The following is a 16,733-nucleotide window of genomic DNA, read 5'->3' on the forward strand; positions in this document are numbered from 1 at the left end:
AAAGTCCACCTTTACAAATCATCAGGTAATGTTATGACTACATACGGGGTCGTCTGGGGTCATGACCGGAATTCCGGTGCATTGTGGGAACCCTCTCTGCTCAGGTGGCTCAAAATGGTGGAGCTGTGCCGCTTTGGTCGATTTCTTCCTACAAATCCACACAGAAACACGTGAATTTAGCCTCACAACGGTAAGTTTTACACATTCTGTGTTTTGCTAACGCTTCTCGGCACCACCTGTGTTATTTTGAACGCCACAAGTTGAGCTGTGTGTGTGGCGCGGGAGCAAATTGCACGGAATTTGTCAACAAAGTCCGGCTGTGCGGAGATGCCATGTTTGAGGATGGGCTCCGAGTCCGACGCCGCATTTTCAGCAATCAACTTGGAGACAGCTGAAAGTAAAAGTTGCACATCTTTAGAGAACTTGAGACGACGAAGACGACCTTTTCTGTGATTTCTAGCAATAACAACGAACTATTGAAACAGCTAGCTGTGTTTTCAACATCTCCCATGCCTCCTGCAGTGTTGTAAATTTGACACAAAGCTAGACCGCGTTCTCTTTCCCATGATTCTTCATGGTGCCTAAAATTGATAACCTCACATACCAATCTGTTAGTTCGCTTGTATTTCTAATTCCCGGAGTATATCCAGTTATTTCTGCAATAATTTGAAAGGGATCCATGCTTGAATTGAACTTAACCTTGAACTTAAATCTAAGTTCTAACATTCTAACGTTTTGCAACATTTTGACAGGAACGCCCAACAGCTAGGTGCACGTTTTAATTATTGCTGAATATTTATATGCCTTCCAGGAGTTTACTATTAGCTGGTGCCTGCGTGCCAACGTTTGGATGTGTACTTACTTGTATGGTAATTTGCACAACTGATAATATTTATGCTTCAAAAGGCATTACTCTAGTATAATTATAAGATCTCAATGGCAGTACCAATATGTGAATGACTTAGTATTGAGTCATGTTTCTGAGTAAGAGTTTTTTTTTATTCGAAAGTTATCTTCAGCATGTAAATTTTTGCATTTTTGTTTAGTATGTGTACAAGCCCGATGCAGGATGTTTTCCTGGAACTTACTGAAGCCAAGGTTCAAGGATTAGTATGCTGTGGACACAATATTGGTTCATCCATATCCAATACGACAAGAGCAGGAAAAGTCTAGTTCTATTGCCAGGCTTAAGCAATCAATATACAACAACTCTAACTTCTAAGACCACCAGCAAAAAAAAATATCAAGTGTTGGTGCAAAAAAATATTGGACGCCATATAAAACCTGTTAGTACTAGTAGTTTCTTCCAAGTCAGGCATTGTTGTGTATTACAGTTTGTATCTGGTTTGTATACACTTTCTTTTCTACTCACCCACAGTCAATATCTCTCCCAAAATCTCTCCCAACCATGATGCTAACATTCCTGTCCAAAGGAAATGTACATTTATGTCAAACATAGGTGAGAAATATCCAAAATGTATTCTGACCAGTCTCGTCTTTATGTCTCTTTGGTATTGTAGTCTACTAGATACTAAATGCCAATCAATGGAAGCTCAGGAATACAAAGGAACTGAAGTATTGATTGTAAAATCAATTGTCAAGTGAATCGATTGGTATGAATTTAACAATAGTCTGTTAGATAGTCATTACCATACTTGTTTGAATCATAGACATTGTTACATGTAATGTTAGTAATACTAATAGATGATGTAGTGTATGAAGTTTTAGTAAGTTAGTAAGTATTCATGAGAGTTATTTACTTGCATACACGATACAGTGTAGCAGTTGACATTTGAAACATGTAATTCAATTGTACCTCTAACAATTGCTGGGTTACATGTAATACCGTTATGTACATTCCTGGCCCTTGGCTATAAAGGGATTAGATATAAAACACTTTGGGATAGACCAGGATGTTGATGAAAGGGGGAGATGTATATGTGTAAAGATAGGGAAAATATAGTGTAACATAAAGAATGCTCTGTAACGTAAGGCTGAAGATTATACAATGTACCAATTTTGACAGAAAAAAAAAACATTGTTGTGTGACTGTTTTAGTGTTAAGTGCCATTTCCGTTTTCACACACACACATTCACACTTTCACACACATCACGTAGAACTATTATCTTGATCAAACCCTTAACAGCTGTGATAACAATTTTGCACAATAGGAATTTTGTTTTGTTTTTAGTCTTAAGTTGGAAGGTCATTTATCATTTGTTATTAGATCCTCATGCTAGTTTTAGTGGAGAACCGTTGTACAGCTGCTTTATGAAATGATTTCAGTCTGTGTTTATTGTGATTCACAAGAAGTGGTTCAAGTTGGAAGTCATACTAGGATTGATGCGGTAAAACCATAAATAGAAAAGATGATGATTTTATCAGTTGTCCCAGAATATCTGTGTTCCATGTAATGCTGAATGTACATGTAAGATTTTGTTATAGTGACAGTCTGGCAATGCAAGTCCTACTTGTCTGTATGTAGGCTACAGATCCCTGTTATGGGTCATTCTCAATATGATATTCATAATCATAAGAAGATGCAAAAAGACATGGAGAAAAGTGGCTGATACATTATGATACTGTTAGCCTATGTTACATGTAATCTGTCACTGTTGGGCTGATTTTATCTCTTCCCTGAGAGTGGAAGGGCTGCTAGAAGCTTGATGTAGTTTAGCTATGATTGTGAAAATAATGATACTGTCAGGTTATATGTTTGTAGGAGTGATGATTTCTCAAAGCTGAAAATTTTGATCTGTTCCTGTACAGGTTGTAAAGTTGCGTAACAGAGATGGGTGACCAGGACAGTTCAGAGGAGGAGTTCCCCAGCCATGGCAAGAGGAAGGCAGGCCGGCAGAACATTCTTACAGACGACGTCTCAGAGGGAGAGTCAGATGGAGCGGTAGACTTTGAAGACGATGGTGAGATTTCTTTAAGCTCGTACAGATTGAGAAGAGATGTCTTGAACCAGCTAAGAAAGATAGTGAGACTTTATTATGGCTTTTTTTGTTGAGAGATGTCAGTGTTAGAAATGCCCACCTGCAATCTGCATTTTGCTTAGACATTTTCAATACTGCAGAAGAAAATTCAACATTTGCAGAAAGTATTTCCGAATTGCAGAACAAAATTCTGCACTATTGGGCAGTATTGCAGAACACTGAAAAAAAACTATTTCTACCACTGGATGTGCACTTCATTTAAGACTATATACTGTATAAACCAGCTTTTCATTTAAATATGTTCATGACGAAAAAAATCCATACTCAAGAAAGGCAGTAAAAGTCTGTCCTAAGAGTTTATCACTGTATTTTACCTGTACAGAAGACATGGAGGAAGATGAGTCAGGTTCTGAAAGCGGTGAAGAAGAAGAAAGTGATGAGGATGATGATGATGATGACAGTCTTGATGATGAAGAAGACAGTGGGGAGGAGGAGGAAGGAAGTGACAGTGAAGAGGAAGAAGAGGAGGAAGATGAACAAACTGAGGAGGATGGACAAGAAGTGGAGACAGTGAATGGTAATCAGGGTGACAGAAACTTGGGCGTATCTTGCCAGGAAAGTTCAGACAACTTTGCTGAAAGACAAAGCTAGATCTGAAGAGGAGATAGAAACATACAGGCCATATAGATGAAAGATTCCTTCAACATTTTTTGCCCCCAAGGTAGCACTGGCTAGCATAGCATAGCCCCAACTAAAGATTTTGAAAGAGAGAAGGATGACAAAACTATTTGCTTCTTGAGCTATCAACAATGCAGGTAGTTTATTTTTTAACAATTGTTTTTTTTTTTGTACAGGGAAGGCAAATGCACCCAAGGATGCAGTTGATGAGGAAGAGGAAAGCTGCCCCATCTGTCTGAATGAGTTTGAACTGCAGGAGGTCGGAACCCCTGCTGCCTGTCAACACAACTTCTGTATCGACTGTATTCTGGAGTGGTCTAAGGTATATACTGGCATTGGCATCTCGAACTCTTGTAAAAATAATCTCTAACTCTTGTAGAATTAATTAGAAATGATAAAGATTTGCCATTAAACAAATGTCTTAATTCCCCAAATTTTTTTTTCAGAATATAAATTCCTGCCCTGTAGACCGTCAGCAGTTTAACACAATTCTAGTTCGAGCCAAGTTGGGAGGCAAGGTCATCAAAAAGGTAAGAAGATCCAGCCAGACACAGTTACATTCATAAGACATCTCCTGGCATGCGTACAGATATTTGAACAAGAATTTGAACTCCAACCATAACTCCAACCATCTTAATTGTTGTACAACTTGAACTTCAAGGGTGTTAAAGAATAGAATGTCATTTCTTTTTGAGCACGAGAGCTATCTACCATGCAAAATTAGTGGCCAGATCACGGAATATCAAAACTGGAACTTCTGCTGCAGTACCATAACAAGCCACTTGGAGGCTCAAAATCTAACCATTTCCAGGTCTCATCAAGACCTAACGACATATCAAATATCGAGACAATCCATCTAAGCCTTCAGTAGTTTCCATGTTGACACAGACAAATACACACAAACGCTACAGAAAACATTAAACATTCTTGGTGAAGGTATAAAACTAGACTCCTATTGTTTTAAGTTAAAACTTTTGATCCAACACAAAGAAGTTCTTTCACCTGGAGCTTTTGATCAGTCACTCAGGTCTTGCTCAGTAAGTGAGAGAACTTCTTTGTGTTGGAACAAAAGTTGTAACATGTTACTACCAACACAGATGAACTTTCTTGATGGACTCCTCTTGTTGTTTTTTTCCAGCTGAAGGTGAGTGATGTGAACCAGTTTGCGGATGTGGAGGAGGAGGAGGAAGACAACACGTACTGTCAGGTGTGCAGACAGCCCACCAACGAGGACAGGATGCTGCTGTGTGACAGCTGTGATGCAGGGTAAGGAACAGCACACCGGTGAAGGAGATCTCTCCATCTACAACACCTGTGTCTGCAAGATGCCTCTGAGCCATGTACTCAGAGTCATGGCAATACAAAGAAACACCATTGTGATTAAGTAACATGTGGCAACATGCAGATTTATATTCCCAGCCGGCGGTCTAATTAAACGGGCTTGGAAAATGTCATGCCATATGGCAATGCCATTGTTTATGTACATGTGGGATGCTGCTCAAGCATTGATAAGTAAAACAATCACAGCACAATGGACCTATACCATTATTACGTCACAGTTTGTTTACCGCAATGAATGCCGGTCAATCAACGTTTATATTGTACAGGGGTACGTAGCGCGGTGTGTGTTTGTGTAGCATTAGCCTAATATAAGGCTTTTAATACAGTGCTACTTTCGTCTAATGTCACAACTAAATCACCCATTACGGCATGTAATGCTGTGTCAACACAACTAGACGCAGCAAAAATCAGACATACCTTACTTTGAAAACTTTGAAATGATCTTAATTCTTTAACTGACCGCTCTAGAATGTTCTTTAGAACAGGTACATATGTAAACAAACTGTGACGTAATAATGGTATAGGTCCATTGTCAGTCTAGTACATGTATAACAAGCATGTTCTATAGAACACGGAAAGATTCCAGTTGAGTTACCTTTTATGAGGATCTGTAAAATACTTCAAATGTCTACAAAAGAAGCAGAGCAAGCTACATGTATCAAGAAGGGTTTGGTTGATCTGTTCTTGTGACAGCTTGTGTCCTTGGTTTAACCTGGTAAAAACATTGTTAAGTAATAGTACTAATACATTGCGACATCATTGTTGAGTAGTACATGGCAATGCTATTTTTTAATTGTGACACACCACAGCTACATGTATTATTAAGTAAGAATGATGAGATTGACACCGCTCTTTGTCAGTCATGTTCTTTAGAACGTCATAAACACAGTTACCTCTTCTGGGAATCTCTAGAATGCCACAAATGTCCACAGTAGTCACTAGTGACATTAATTTACAGGTTGTCATTGTTTTAATTACAAACCATCTGATCTTCATCCTGTTATGTAAAGCTGTGACACATTTTTTATTGTACTAACTACAAAAGTTGCTTTTCTGTATCTGTTAACTACATTCTCTGTTTACATGTAGATTGAATTTATTTAGTGACTTGCAATGTGAGCCAGCTCACAGCCAGCTAATTTTGGGCTGGGTAAATGTAGCCTTTGCTCTTTTGTTTTTCAGATACCACATGGAGTGCCTTACTCCCCCTCTGGATGCTGTCCCTATTGAGGAATGGTTCTGTCCACAGTGTGCCCCTGCTGGTAAGATTTAGTCTCATTTCTACACAGACTATCATATAAGTCTGGTTAAAAACTTCAAGCTTCTACTCTCTTTATCATATCTCTATTATGAACTACATGTATCTAATATGAACATGTCATGATGCTTTAGAAAACTGTTGAACTTGAGGATCCCTGTTTCATTGGTATGTAGATACACAAGTTATTGTACACTGACTCAAGCTGACCAAAAAATGCCTTGCATACAAACACAGGCTTGAAATACTGGGTGCATGTGCACCTTGGTGCACCCAAAATTGGAGCCGTGCACCCAATTTTTTGGTCTGGACATATTACCAAAAGTAAATTTCGAGCCCTGAAACACTAACTTACAAGATTTCTGTCTGTACTTTAAATTTACTGAATGAAAATAATTTTCATTTACCGGTAGTCAAAATAGCCACGACAGGCATGAAATGCTTTCTATTTCTCCCAAATTTGTATTAATTTTTAACTTTAAACTGTTTACTCAGAGAGTTCCCGTGAAGAGGAGGAGGCACCACAAGTCACCCTGCTGCCCGTGTTGCCTGTTCGCCGCGCTATCGCTCGCACCATGGCGAGTGAACGAGTACGCGCACGGGTGAGCCGTGTCCGAGCTGCCCGGTCAAGGGCGCAGGTAACCATGGTGTTAACAGTCTTCAAACAACCAATCACATCAAGTGTTAACTTGTAAAACTTTCAAGTTACAATCAAAATAAACCCAGAAGACTATTCACTACTTCAGCAAGTAATTTCATCGTTATTAATTACAAGGGTCCGTTTATTTTTATTATCAACTTATTTTTTTTCTGTCGTCCAAACAAGTGTAGTTTATTGTAATGATATGCCATGCCATCACAACCAGTTGTAGGCAAAAAGTGTTTGGCGGTTATGTGATTTGCCTACCAATAATTTGCATATGCCTGCCAATAATTTGCATATGCCTACCAATAATTTGAATATACCTACCAGTAATTTGCATGTGCCTACCAATAATTTGAATATGCCTGCCAGTAATTGATGCAAACAAAAACAGAGATGACTCACATGATTGATTTTTCCAGCCGTCAGCGTCTCGGTCAGTGTCCCGCCGAGGCAGAGGCCGAGGGCGCTCCAGCTCAGCCCGCGGCCGCAGCACGTCCAGGTCTACGTCCCGCGGCCGGGGGCGGGGGAGGGGGAGGCGGCGCGGGACCACCCGGCGTAAAACCACGCGGTCACGGTCCACAACAACCACCAGGAAGAGGGGGACGAAGAAGACGACTACCACAACTGGTACGTTTTACTTTAACAACAGTTAGTGGGAAATGGGGCTCATAGAAAAGGTTAATTTGGGGACAGCTAAAAAGTACACTTCTTGATTGGTCTTCCTAAAACATTCATGCTTCAATCAACGCTGCATTACCAATTTCAGCCTGAAGATGGTGCCTCTGTAAAGTTTATTTCCAATCTCTGACCTTGGAGACTTATTTTGGGTGCAGTCAATTACGATTATCTGTAGTATCATATGAAGCTTCCTTATTTGACTATCTAGGAACAACAGTTAAGAGAAGGAGGAGAAAGAAGAAGAGGAGAAAGAAGACGAGGAAGGTTAAGAGAGTGTCAGTTAAGAAGGAAACTCCCTCAACTGTCAAGTCAAGACTGGCAGAGAGGCTTTCACTGGGCAAGCCCATACCAGGTACCTGTGTGTTTTCATATCAAGTCCAATTGTCTTCATTGGAAGTTGTACTTGAAGGTAACAGCTCAAACCATTTGTAGCTTCTTTCTTTCTGTCTGCGTCCCTTCAAGGCTTTTTTAAATTATTATGTTTAGCTCTCTGTCTTAGTTTCAAGTGGGGAAAATGTTTCCTTTTCCAAGTTTAATTGTCTTCATTGGAAGTTGTACCTGAAGGTAACAGCTCAAACCATATCTTCGTTCAAATTGCCTTCAAGGCTTTTCTAATATTATGTCTAGCTCTCTATCTTAGTTTCAAGTGGGAAAAACATTGGCATTGTAAGCTCAAAGCATCTGTAAGCTCTTTCTTCAAGCCTGTTCTAAATTCCTTTAGCTTTCTGTCTTAGTTTTACTCTCATGCTGGTGCATGTTGTATTACAGGAAGCTCAGTTCCATCAGTGAAGAAGGCCAGTGACAGAAAAGCAGACTTTGTACAGAAGCCTCTCATGGTGTTTGGGGATCCCGATGGTCTGCACTGCTTCGAAGACGGGTATTGAAGAATCAAGCTTTTATAGATAAACTACATCCCCTTGTTTTCATCAGGTTACATAGGATATCATATAGTACTTTTCTCAGAGCTTCTCACTGGAGCTTTTGACTAGAGTGATGCTTTTTGCTGCTATAGGAAAGTCTTTAAAAAATCACTCATAATCAATTTCAAGTTTTATTTGTTTAGTAGTATACTCTCAGGTATTTTGACCTGGTCTAACGTTTAGAATTGTACAGTACCATTCCAACTTGGGTGACTTATCACATACAACCACATACATCGTAAGAAGGAGGATATCCAAATTCCATGTGTTTGATCAATAGACAACAAATTTTTGTAATGATTGAAACTGCTCAGTGTTGTAACAGTGTCTGTAGAGCCATTAAACCTTGTGATTTATTTTGCTGTTACCTGCAGTGAGGAAACCTTTCCTGAGACAGCAGCTGTCCCCGTGACCAGCCGGTACAGGCGCGCTCACACGCTGTCCAAGTCTGCGCTCAGGTCCCACCGACCTGTCCGTAGGGCTGTGCCCATTGGAATAGCAAGGTGAGCAGCAGTGTTAAAATAGAAGTCAACCCACAGGATAGAGGCAAATAGTGGGCTAACATCAAGCCTCAGCATCAGTGTGCACGCATATCTAACCTTTTTTTGACGGGGAACAACAGACAATAAACCAGATAGTGTGAGTGAAGTGTATTGAAGACAGACCAGACCAGGGATTCTAGTCATTGTTATGGAAAAGGATGGAAAACCAAGTAAATATTTGCTGTCTTTAAGTTTAACCTTCTCTCTGCTGCATAACCCTGTAAGCAATGTAAATTTGGTGCCAAAACACACTGAGAAAATGAAGAGCCTTGTATATGTGTACCAGGGTTAGCTTGAAGACTTCTGGAGTAGCTACAGCATGAGATATTAGCAAGAGTGGCCTGTGTGATTATATTCCTGTCTTGTACAATGACCAAACTGTTCCCACAGCGAGCTGGCCTCCTCCTCGCCGACCCACGCGACCTCCGACGCGACCCTGGACGTCCTGGGCTCCATCTTTGCCGAGCAGGAGCAGCTACACCTGCCCAGCAGTGATGTCAGGATCAACAGGGATGGCACTCTCTCCTACGGCAGGACAGGTCAGGGGCTTCCACACCTGGGCTAACAGATAGCTGACCTTGTAATACATTAACTCAGCATATCGGCAGAACATACTGCACCTTAGCAAAACCTGTAATGTATTGGGCAAAGCTCTCGGGCAGAACGTGTCATGTAAGGTTGTATTCAGGCATTTAGCAGACATCCCCCCTGTAGTTTTCAAATGTTGTGTCAGAAAAGCTACCATCTGCAACTAAGAAAATTCTGATGCAGTGTTAAGCCAACAGCCAACGAAAGATCTAGGTTTCGTGCAGGCGCAGTACATTTGCTGACATACTCCTCCCCACACCCCACTGGTAGACCCCTCTACTCTTCCCCACACCCCACTCGTAGACCTCCCTACTCTTCCCCACACCCCAATTTATTTATGACACCAGTAACTGTATTTGTTTCCTGGTGGTATTTGTACTGGGATATAGTAGTTTTCGTTAGTCCAGCCTTGACCGGTCATGAGCATACTTTTGTTCCAGCAGATGTGTGTACTTGGAATACGTACAGTAAACACACAACAGTTTATGGAAAGTTGCTACCGTGTATGTACATGGTTTTGACTGTCCTTTCTTGTCCTTGGTATGACAGATACAAATGGCACCAGCGGCAGCCACAGAGGGACTGTCCGGGTTGTACCCAGGGGGGAGCACAGACCCAACAGGGTGACTAACGGCGTCCCATCCAACCAGACGGCTCTTGGATCTCCCCAGGAGTCCAGCACACATCCCCAGAGCTCTGCAGGAACGTCATCGTCCGGTCACAACAGCCAAGGTTCCCAGCAGGGAGGCAGAGGCTTCAGTACATCAACCGTCACTTCTGGGTCATCAACTAGCAACCTGGGGTCATCTCAGGGTGGGCAGCATCCATGGGGTAACCAAGGAGCCGCCTCCCTAACAACCAGTTGCCTTGGCAGCAAGCCAAACAGAAGCCCCAGTGATGACGAGGAGGAGGAACAGCCTCCTAAAAATAAATCTGAGAGCACGGACTCTATTAACCCCCGGCAAGATTCGAAAGATGAGTCAAACAGTTCAACAGAGGAAAGCGGTAGTAGGCTCTTCTCGCATAAACAATGGAAACCCATACAGATAAACATCAAATCATCTTTGCCGCACACAGAAACGAGTCCAGTGCAGGGCTCCGTTAGAACTGACTTGCCTGACGGAGAAGAGCCACAGGAGAGTGTTGAGAAGCTGAACACGTCCTCGCACAGCTCTGGTGCCGAGCAGGAGTATAACCCGTTCTCCCCTACGGCCTCACCTGTCCATGGAGAGGAGGGCAGTGGGTCTGTGGAGTACAACCCCTTCAGTCCCACGCCCGAGGACGAGGATGACGACCAGACAAACCCGTCGCCTGACTCCGAAACAAACAACAACGACCTTGCCGGCACCTCTAAAGAACCCTGGGAGGTGGAGGACAGCAGTGATGTGGCTGTGGACACGGGTGGGTTGGATTTGGAACAGGTGGGGACAAACAGCCCCGGGGTGGACAGCCTGCATATCGATTTGGACAACCTGTCCCCACAGCTGGACAGGGAAGAAGACGACGATGAGCCAACCCTGGGTGAGGAAAGCAGGGAGGAGGAAGAAATGACCGGAGGAGAAGAGAGCATCGAGGACTTCCAATTTGAGGAGGAGCTGGATGAATTTCCTCTGCAGAAAAGCCCGGAGACATTTGCCACTAGCCCTGTAACCATGGAAATTCCCAATACTGCAGCTGTAGAGACTCCCGACAACACGTCAGCCCAGCAGACGGAGAGCAAAAAGCCTGCCAGCACATCTAAAGCCAGTAAGGCAGTATTAGACATGTTTTCGGGCCTGTCTCCTGACAAGGAGTCATCAGAAGGTGAGAGTGTAAACCAACAGGAAAAGCCATCAGAGGCAGATTCTAGAGGGGAAGCTCTGTATGAGGATGTTCTGGTGCTAGACTCGGGTGATGTGAACCTAGAACTACACGACGTGGAAAATGCAGAGAACGAGGCAGGGGAAAGACAATCTCAGCCCGTGGAAAGAAGAAGTGAGAGTAAAGATGAATTAGCACCTACAGAGGCTGGAAGGGCAGAAACAACTACTGAAACTGATAAGAACGTGTCTTATTTCACGTCTCGCGTGACACACACCGAGAGGCCAACAAGCCAAGAAGGGTGGGATTCCTCAGATGAAGACACACTGGACATCAGACCACTGCCAAACATCATGGACCTACCCAAGATTCCCAAGATACGACAAACGGTGCCTACCAGCCGAGAGAAGGAGAAGACAAGAGACAAGTCCTCGTCGTCTAAGGGGAAGAAAAGAAGAAGAGACTCAACAGCAGAAGGGCACCAAAAGGAACGCACAAAGGAAAAGAAAAGGGATAGGGAGAAGAGAAAAGAAGCTGGGGAGCAGTCCAGGAAGCGTAAATCAGATGCTCCCGACTCGTCAGAAGACGTGTCTGTGAGTAGCAGTCGTAGGAAAAGGATGAAAGCAAAGCGGTCAAGCTCTCGCCGGCAATCAAGAGAACGGGAGAAGAGAAGAGATGAGAGTTTCAGGGCGGACAGGTCTAGCTCCCTTGAGCAGGAAGGGGAGGGGAGGGCAGACAGATCACACAGAAGTTACAGGAGACATCGGCAGGATAGTTCCAGCTCGCTAAGTCTGTCAAGCGAAGAGGAAGCCTCCCCAGAAAGAACACGTAGGTCAAAATCCAAGGACAGGTCCCGCATGCGCAGTCAGCACTCTTCTGCTACATCCTCCAAGAGTAAAAGCAAGGAAGACAGAGAAAGGAGAAAGCACCACAAGGAAAGTAGAAGAGAAAAGAATGATAGCGACAAGTCTGACTGGTCCAGAGGATCGTCCAGAGATAGAAAGAAGGAGGAAAAGAAGAGAGAAAGAAAACATGAAGATAGTGATAGAAGGTCAAAAGAACGTAGCAGTGGAAAAGGGAGGGAGCAGAGAAGGTCTAAAGAAGGCTCTCCTCAGGAGTACAAAAAGCCCAAGGAAAAATCTCCAGAATACAAAAGGGAAGAAAGGCTGGGTGAACCTCCAAAATCAGACAGTAGAACATTGGCAGAGAAGATTGCAGAGAAAAATGAGAAGCTGTACAATTACGGTGACCATGACTACAGGAAAGCCAAAGATGATCAGAAGAAGGAGAAAACCGAAAAGGTGAAGACGGGAACACTCATGGAGGAACTGAGAAAAGTGGGCAAGCCCCGTCTACAGTCAACCGTACGGAAAGTCTCCAACGCGGAACAAGATGAGGACATCCTTCCGTTCTCCAGTTTCCTGTCTCCCGGCGGTATGGACAGGGACCACAGGTCCCGCGTGGAAAGAGAGGGACCTCGGACACCCGAGTACTCCAAACAGAAAAACGGAGACCAGTCGCAGCCAGGCAGTAAGGATGAAGACAGTGACGAAGGTGACTCCGCTACCTTGTCAAGATTCCTAGTTCCCGGAGGAATGGACAAGGATCACCGAGGGGCAGACCAGCTGTCCAACAGTAACAGCAGCTCCAGGGACGACCCTCGTGTGGAGAAGATGTCCAGGACCAGCGGAGAGAGAAGCAACCTTCCCGTGTTGGAGCCCCTCAGGCCGCCGGAGATCAAACCACAGCTGACCCTCCCCCAGTCCCTCCTCACCGTCCTGGGGGTCCTGACGGCACAGAAGCCAAACGCAGGTCTACCTTCAGGTCCAGCCCCAGCAGGAGCGGGAGGGGGGCAGCATACCGTGACGATCGAGGCCACCTCTCCAGAAGACGTGGAAATGAGGGACGTGGAGGAGTCTGGGAGAGATGATATAGACGAGAACATCGAGTCCTCAGCTGTGGAGATGGATATTAAGGAGAAGGTAAGTCCAGGCTAAACATTACATGTCGTGTAGATAAGACACCGGTAAAGGCTAGGAACTATGTGGGGGGGGGGGATAGAAATGGTAGAGGGTTAAGAATGTACATGCATGTTACATGTTATTACATGTACAATTTTAACCTTCTCCCTGCTGCCTAGCCCTATAACCAATGGAGAATTAGTAATAAGATGGCTGCTTCAGTTCACTAAAGTTTGTCAACATTTAAAACTGCAACATGCTGAAACATGTCATACAAGGCTTACTCAGATGTCTGTTGTAGTCTTTATAAATCTAGATACCTTTGATTTCTACCTATCTATGGCAGGAAATCTAGTTAAGAAAACTCCATGCACCTTCTCCCCCCCCCCTCCTAATGAAGCCTGTTGTTGTATGAAAGCCTGTTCTGATGACTCCCTGTCCACAGCAGATGTTGGAGAAGCTGAATCGTCAAGAGCGGGTAGCCGAGGAGGTGAAGCTCGCCCTCAAGCCGTTCTACCAGGCCAAGAAGGTCGACAAGCAGCAGTACAAGGAGATCCTCAAGAAGTCAGTCATACAGGTGAGCTGGAATTCTTCCTGGAATCATTGTCATCACAAGATCCTTTGTAACCCCTACATGTACATGATTTCAATAAATGAATGATGAATTCTAGGGGAAAATGCCTGTCGTACCCTGATGTAGCCCATAAAGTCTCAAAAGACAGCCTTTTTTTTCATTTATCAGGTGTTGCACAGGTTCATTTACTAGTAGAACCTTTGCCACATCTCTGTTATACATGTATATATAAACATATTGATTGACATTTAAAGCAATAACTAGGTCAGGTGTCTCTGTGGTAACTTTGTTTTTCACTTCTTCTATGCTCTACCACTATCTGTAAACTTGTTGGGCAGTATGGTAGGATTTACTGGTTAACAAGAGTAAAGTATCTTCTCCTGACAATCCAACATTATCTTATGTTTCCCATCCCTAGGTCTGTCACACAAAAACAGGCAAGATTGATCCGGTGAAGATTCGCCGGCTGGTGCGCCAGTACGTGGAAAAATACCGCGCGATGGAGAAATACCTCGCAAAAAAGAAGGGTTCGAGTTCCAGCCAGTCCCAGCCCTGGTATAGGCAGGCTAGGAAGTGATCTGATGAACTCAGACCTTCACAAAGACATTAATTACATTTACATGGTCGTTTTCGACTCCTACAAAGTCACCTGGACCGCTGAAACAGGTTGAGAGACTTTGTCATCCATGGGCACGTATATGTACATAGACACAGATGACACCGGTTGTGTGCGGCAATACCAAATCCCGGGACTCCACATCTCTAGAAAACTGAAATTCCCTGCAACGTTGGGTCACCTTCCAACATATATTTCAGACGCAGAGAGAGGTTTTACTCTACATCATGTGACGTCTGTGTTCCGTTTCAATATGTTTTTCTAGAGTGAATCAGTGTTACCCATGCATAGTTGAATAGAAAATAGCCTTGTAGGTTTTTTTGTAGAGAAACTGTAAAGTCTTTTTGAGGTACAGTACATAGTATTACAGTCTGCCACATGATTTTGATGTACAAGAAAGTTGCAGCATTTCATGCATGTGGGAGAGAAGAGGGTCAGACTGAGGGCAGTTCTTTTTGGAGGGTTTGGTCAAACACTTGAACTGAAGAACAGTGTGACAGTTTGAAGCCATCATGAAGTCATGATGGAGTAAATTATTAGAGACAGGTAACCATTTTTCTTGTTGCTAATGTTTAGTTTTCACTTGAGCATCACAAGAGGATGAAGAAGACATGATGACATGCCACCTTATAGTGATAACACAGAATTTAAGGGGGAATGATTGTAACACTTGTTTAAAACTGTAAAAATCTTGTTACATAGAATTGTCCAAGTTCTTTCAATGAATTCTTGCAGAATACAAAGCAGAAATATAGTGTAGATTACCATTTTACCCCTCCCATAAAACTATGTGATCTGTCAGTATTGCAGTGCAGAAGGAATGAAGTCAAGAAATTCTAATCATGACAATGTCTTCATTGCCAAGCAGGAAGTTCAAAAAATTTTTAACAGTATAGAACACACAGAACTGGTCTGTATGCACACTTGTTGACAGTGAAGTTAGAATTGGATTGAACAATACTACAGAATGTAGAGGAATTCAACTTGGAATGTATGTTTGTACCAATTTCAGCATTCTAGTATAAACTATCTTCAAAACAACTCTGTGAAGTGTGATTTCTTAACACTATTACTGTTAATTTTAGTGTTAGTAAACTTTTCTCTCCAACCTACATCAAAGAAGAGACAGTCAACTTAATACAAAATGGACATTCAATTCTTGATTCCACATTTGTTTATTTGATGAAATGAGCACAGAGGTAGGACACGTAATTTTTTGTCGTCTTCTGCTAAACAGAAGTATCAGTGTGTTGTCTGCATATGTGGCCTACAAGAGTACTGTATGAAGGCAGTGCACATGTTAAAATAAAGAGTACTTATGTCATTCCAGTAATTAAGACATGGCTACTAATATGGCTTGCGACTTGCAGAAATGGTGCAGATGAGAAGAAAAAAATTGATCTGCGGTGAACTATTTCATGTCACTCGCATGCAGTGCTAATCACACAATGTTATTGCCCAAACATGGCCCTGAGATCCAATGTTCTATGTAACCATTGGTCCATTTTGAATCAAAAGATTTACTCCAACAATCTTGGAACAACAGAAATTTGGCACTAGTTGCTCTGATACTGAAACATCTTCCCAAAACGTCCTGTAAAGCTGGACCAGCCTTTTGCCACTCTTCTATTTTTGTTTTCTGACTGTTCTCCCTGGGAAGGAGAACTAGTCTCTGCCCCAGGGCTGTCTGTGAGAGTGTTGTCCTCAGCCTCAACTGCTACCTCAGTGTCCTCTACCCCTACATCAGCGAGAGGCAAGCCTGGGGGCGTTTTGTTAACATCTTCTTTGTCATCTTTCTCATTCTTATGGTTGCCCTCTGACCTCTTGTTTGCCTCATGACCTTTGACTTCTTGTTGACCTTCCTGTGACATCCTGCAGAGGTCGTCGTGTAACTGCTGTTCCCTCTGCTCCATCCTCTCAATCAGTTTGGCCACATGCCCGCCGAAGAGTGACTGTATCCTCGCCATTTCTCCCAGCATCCAGTCCTTCCGTACCTCTGCTTCCAGAGCCATTGAGATGACAGTTCTGGAGACTGTGGACTCCGCTCCGTTTGTCATTTCTCCGGAGTGCAGCTCCTCCACAAAGTCACACATCATGTTAAACACGCTCGACAACGAGTCCAACCCCTCGTTCAACCTCGTCGACCTTTCCTCCTGCTCTTGTGCTATCGTTTTCTTCATGGCCTCCAGTT

General features: G+C 43.1%; 1 protein-coding gene and 1 pseudogene across 3 annotated transcripts; one reads left to right on the top strand and one right to left on the bottom strand.

The window, feature by feature from the left end:
• Window positions 1-79: 79 nt before the first annotated feature.
• Window positions 80-15,558, top strand: LOC109486791 (PHD and RING finger domain-containing protein 1-like). Of its 3 annotated transcripts, none has more exons than XM_019790680.1 (16): window positions 80-190; window positions 2,771-2,922; window positions 3,323-3,517; window positions 3,795-3,940; window positions 4,065-4,148; window positions 4,757-4,884; window positions 6,142-6,221; window positions 6,713-6,855; window positions 7,283-7,490; window positions 7,750-7,893; window positions 8,310-8,418; window positions 8,836-8,964; window positions 9,394-9,542; window positions 10,141-13,373; window positions 13,798-13,929; window positions 14,345-15,558. In XM_019790680.1, exons 2-16 carry the CDS (start codon window positions 2,793-2,795, stop codon window positions 14,501-14,503), a joined length of 5,169 nt encoding a protein of 1,722 aa, XP_019646239.1. In that variant the 5' UTR covers window positions 80-190; window positions 2,771-2,792; the 3' UTR covers window positions 14,504-15,558. The 3 variants fall into 3 exon arrangements, with proteins under 3 accessions (XP_019646239.1, XP_019646241.1, XP_019646240.1); XM_019790682.1 differs by having other exon boundaries at window positions 13,801-13,929; XM_019790681.1 differs by lacking the exon at window positions 80-190 and adding an exon at window positions 1,080-1,098.
• Window positions 15,559-15,666: 108 nt separating this feature from the next.
• LOC109486793 overlaps window positions 15,667-16,733 on the bottom strand; it is a 2,389-nt pseudogene continuing 1,322 nt past the window's right edge.

This window comes from Branchiostoma belcheri, unplaced genomic scaffold, assembly GCF_001625305.1.
Source record: "Branchiostoma belcheri isolate BF01 breed outbred unplaced genomic scaffold, Haploidv18h27 scaffold83, whole genome shotgun sequence".
Classification (NCBI taxonomy): domain Eukaryota; kingdom Metazoa; phylum Chordata; class Leptocardii; order Amphioxiformes; family Branchiostomatidae; genus Branchiostoma; species Branchiostoma belcheri.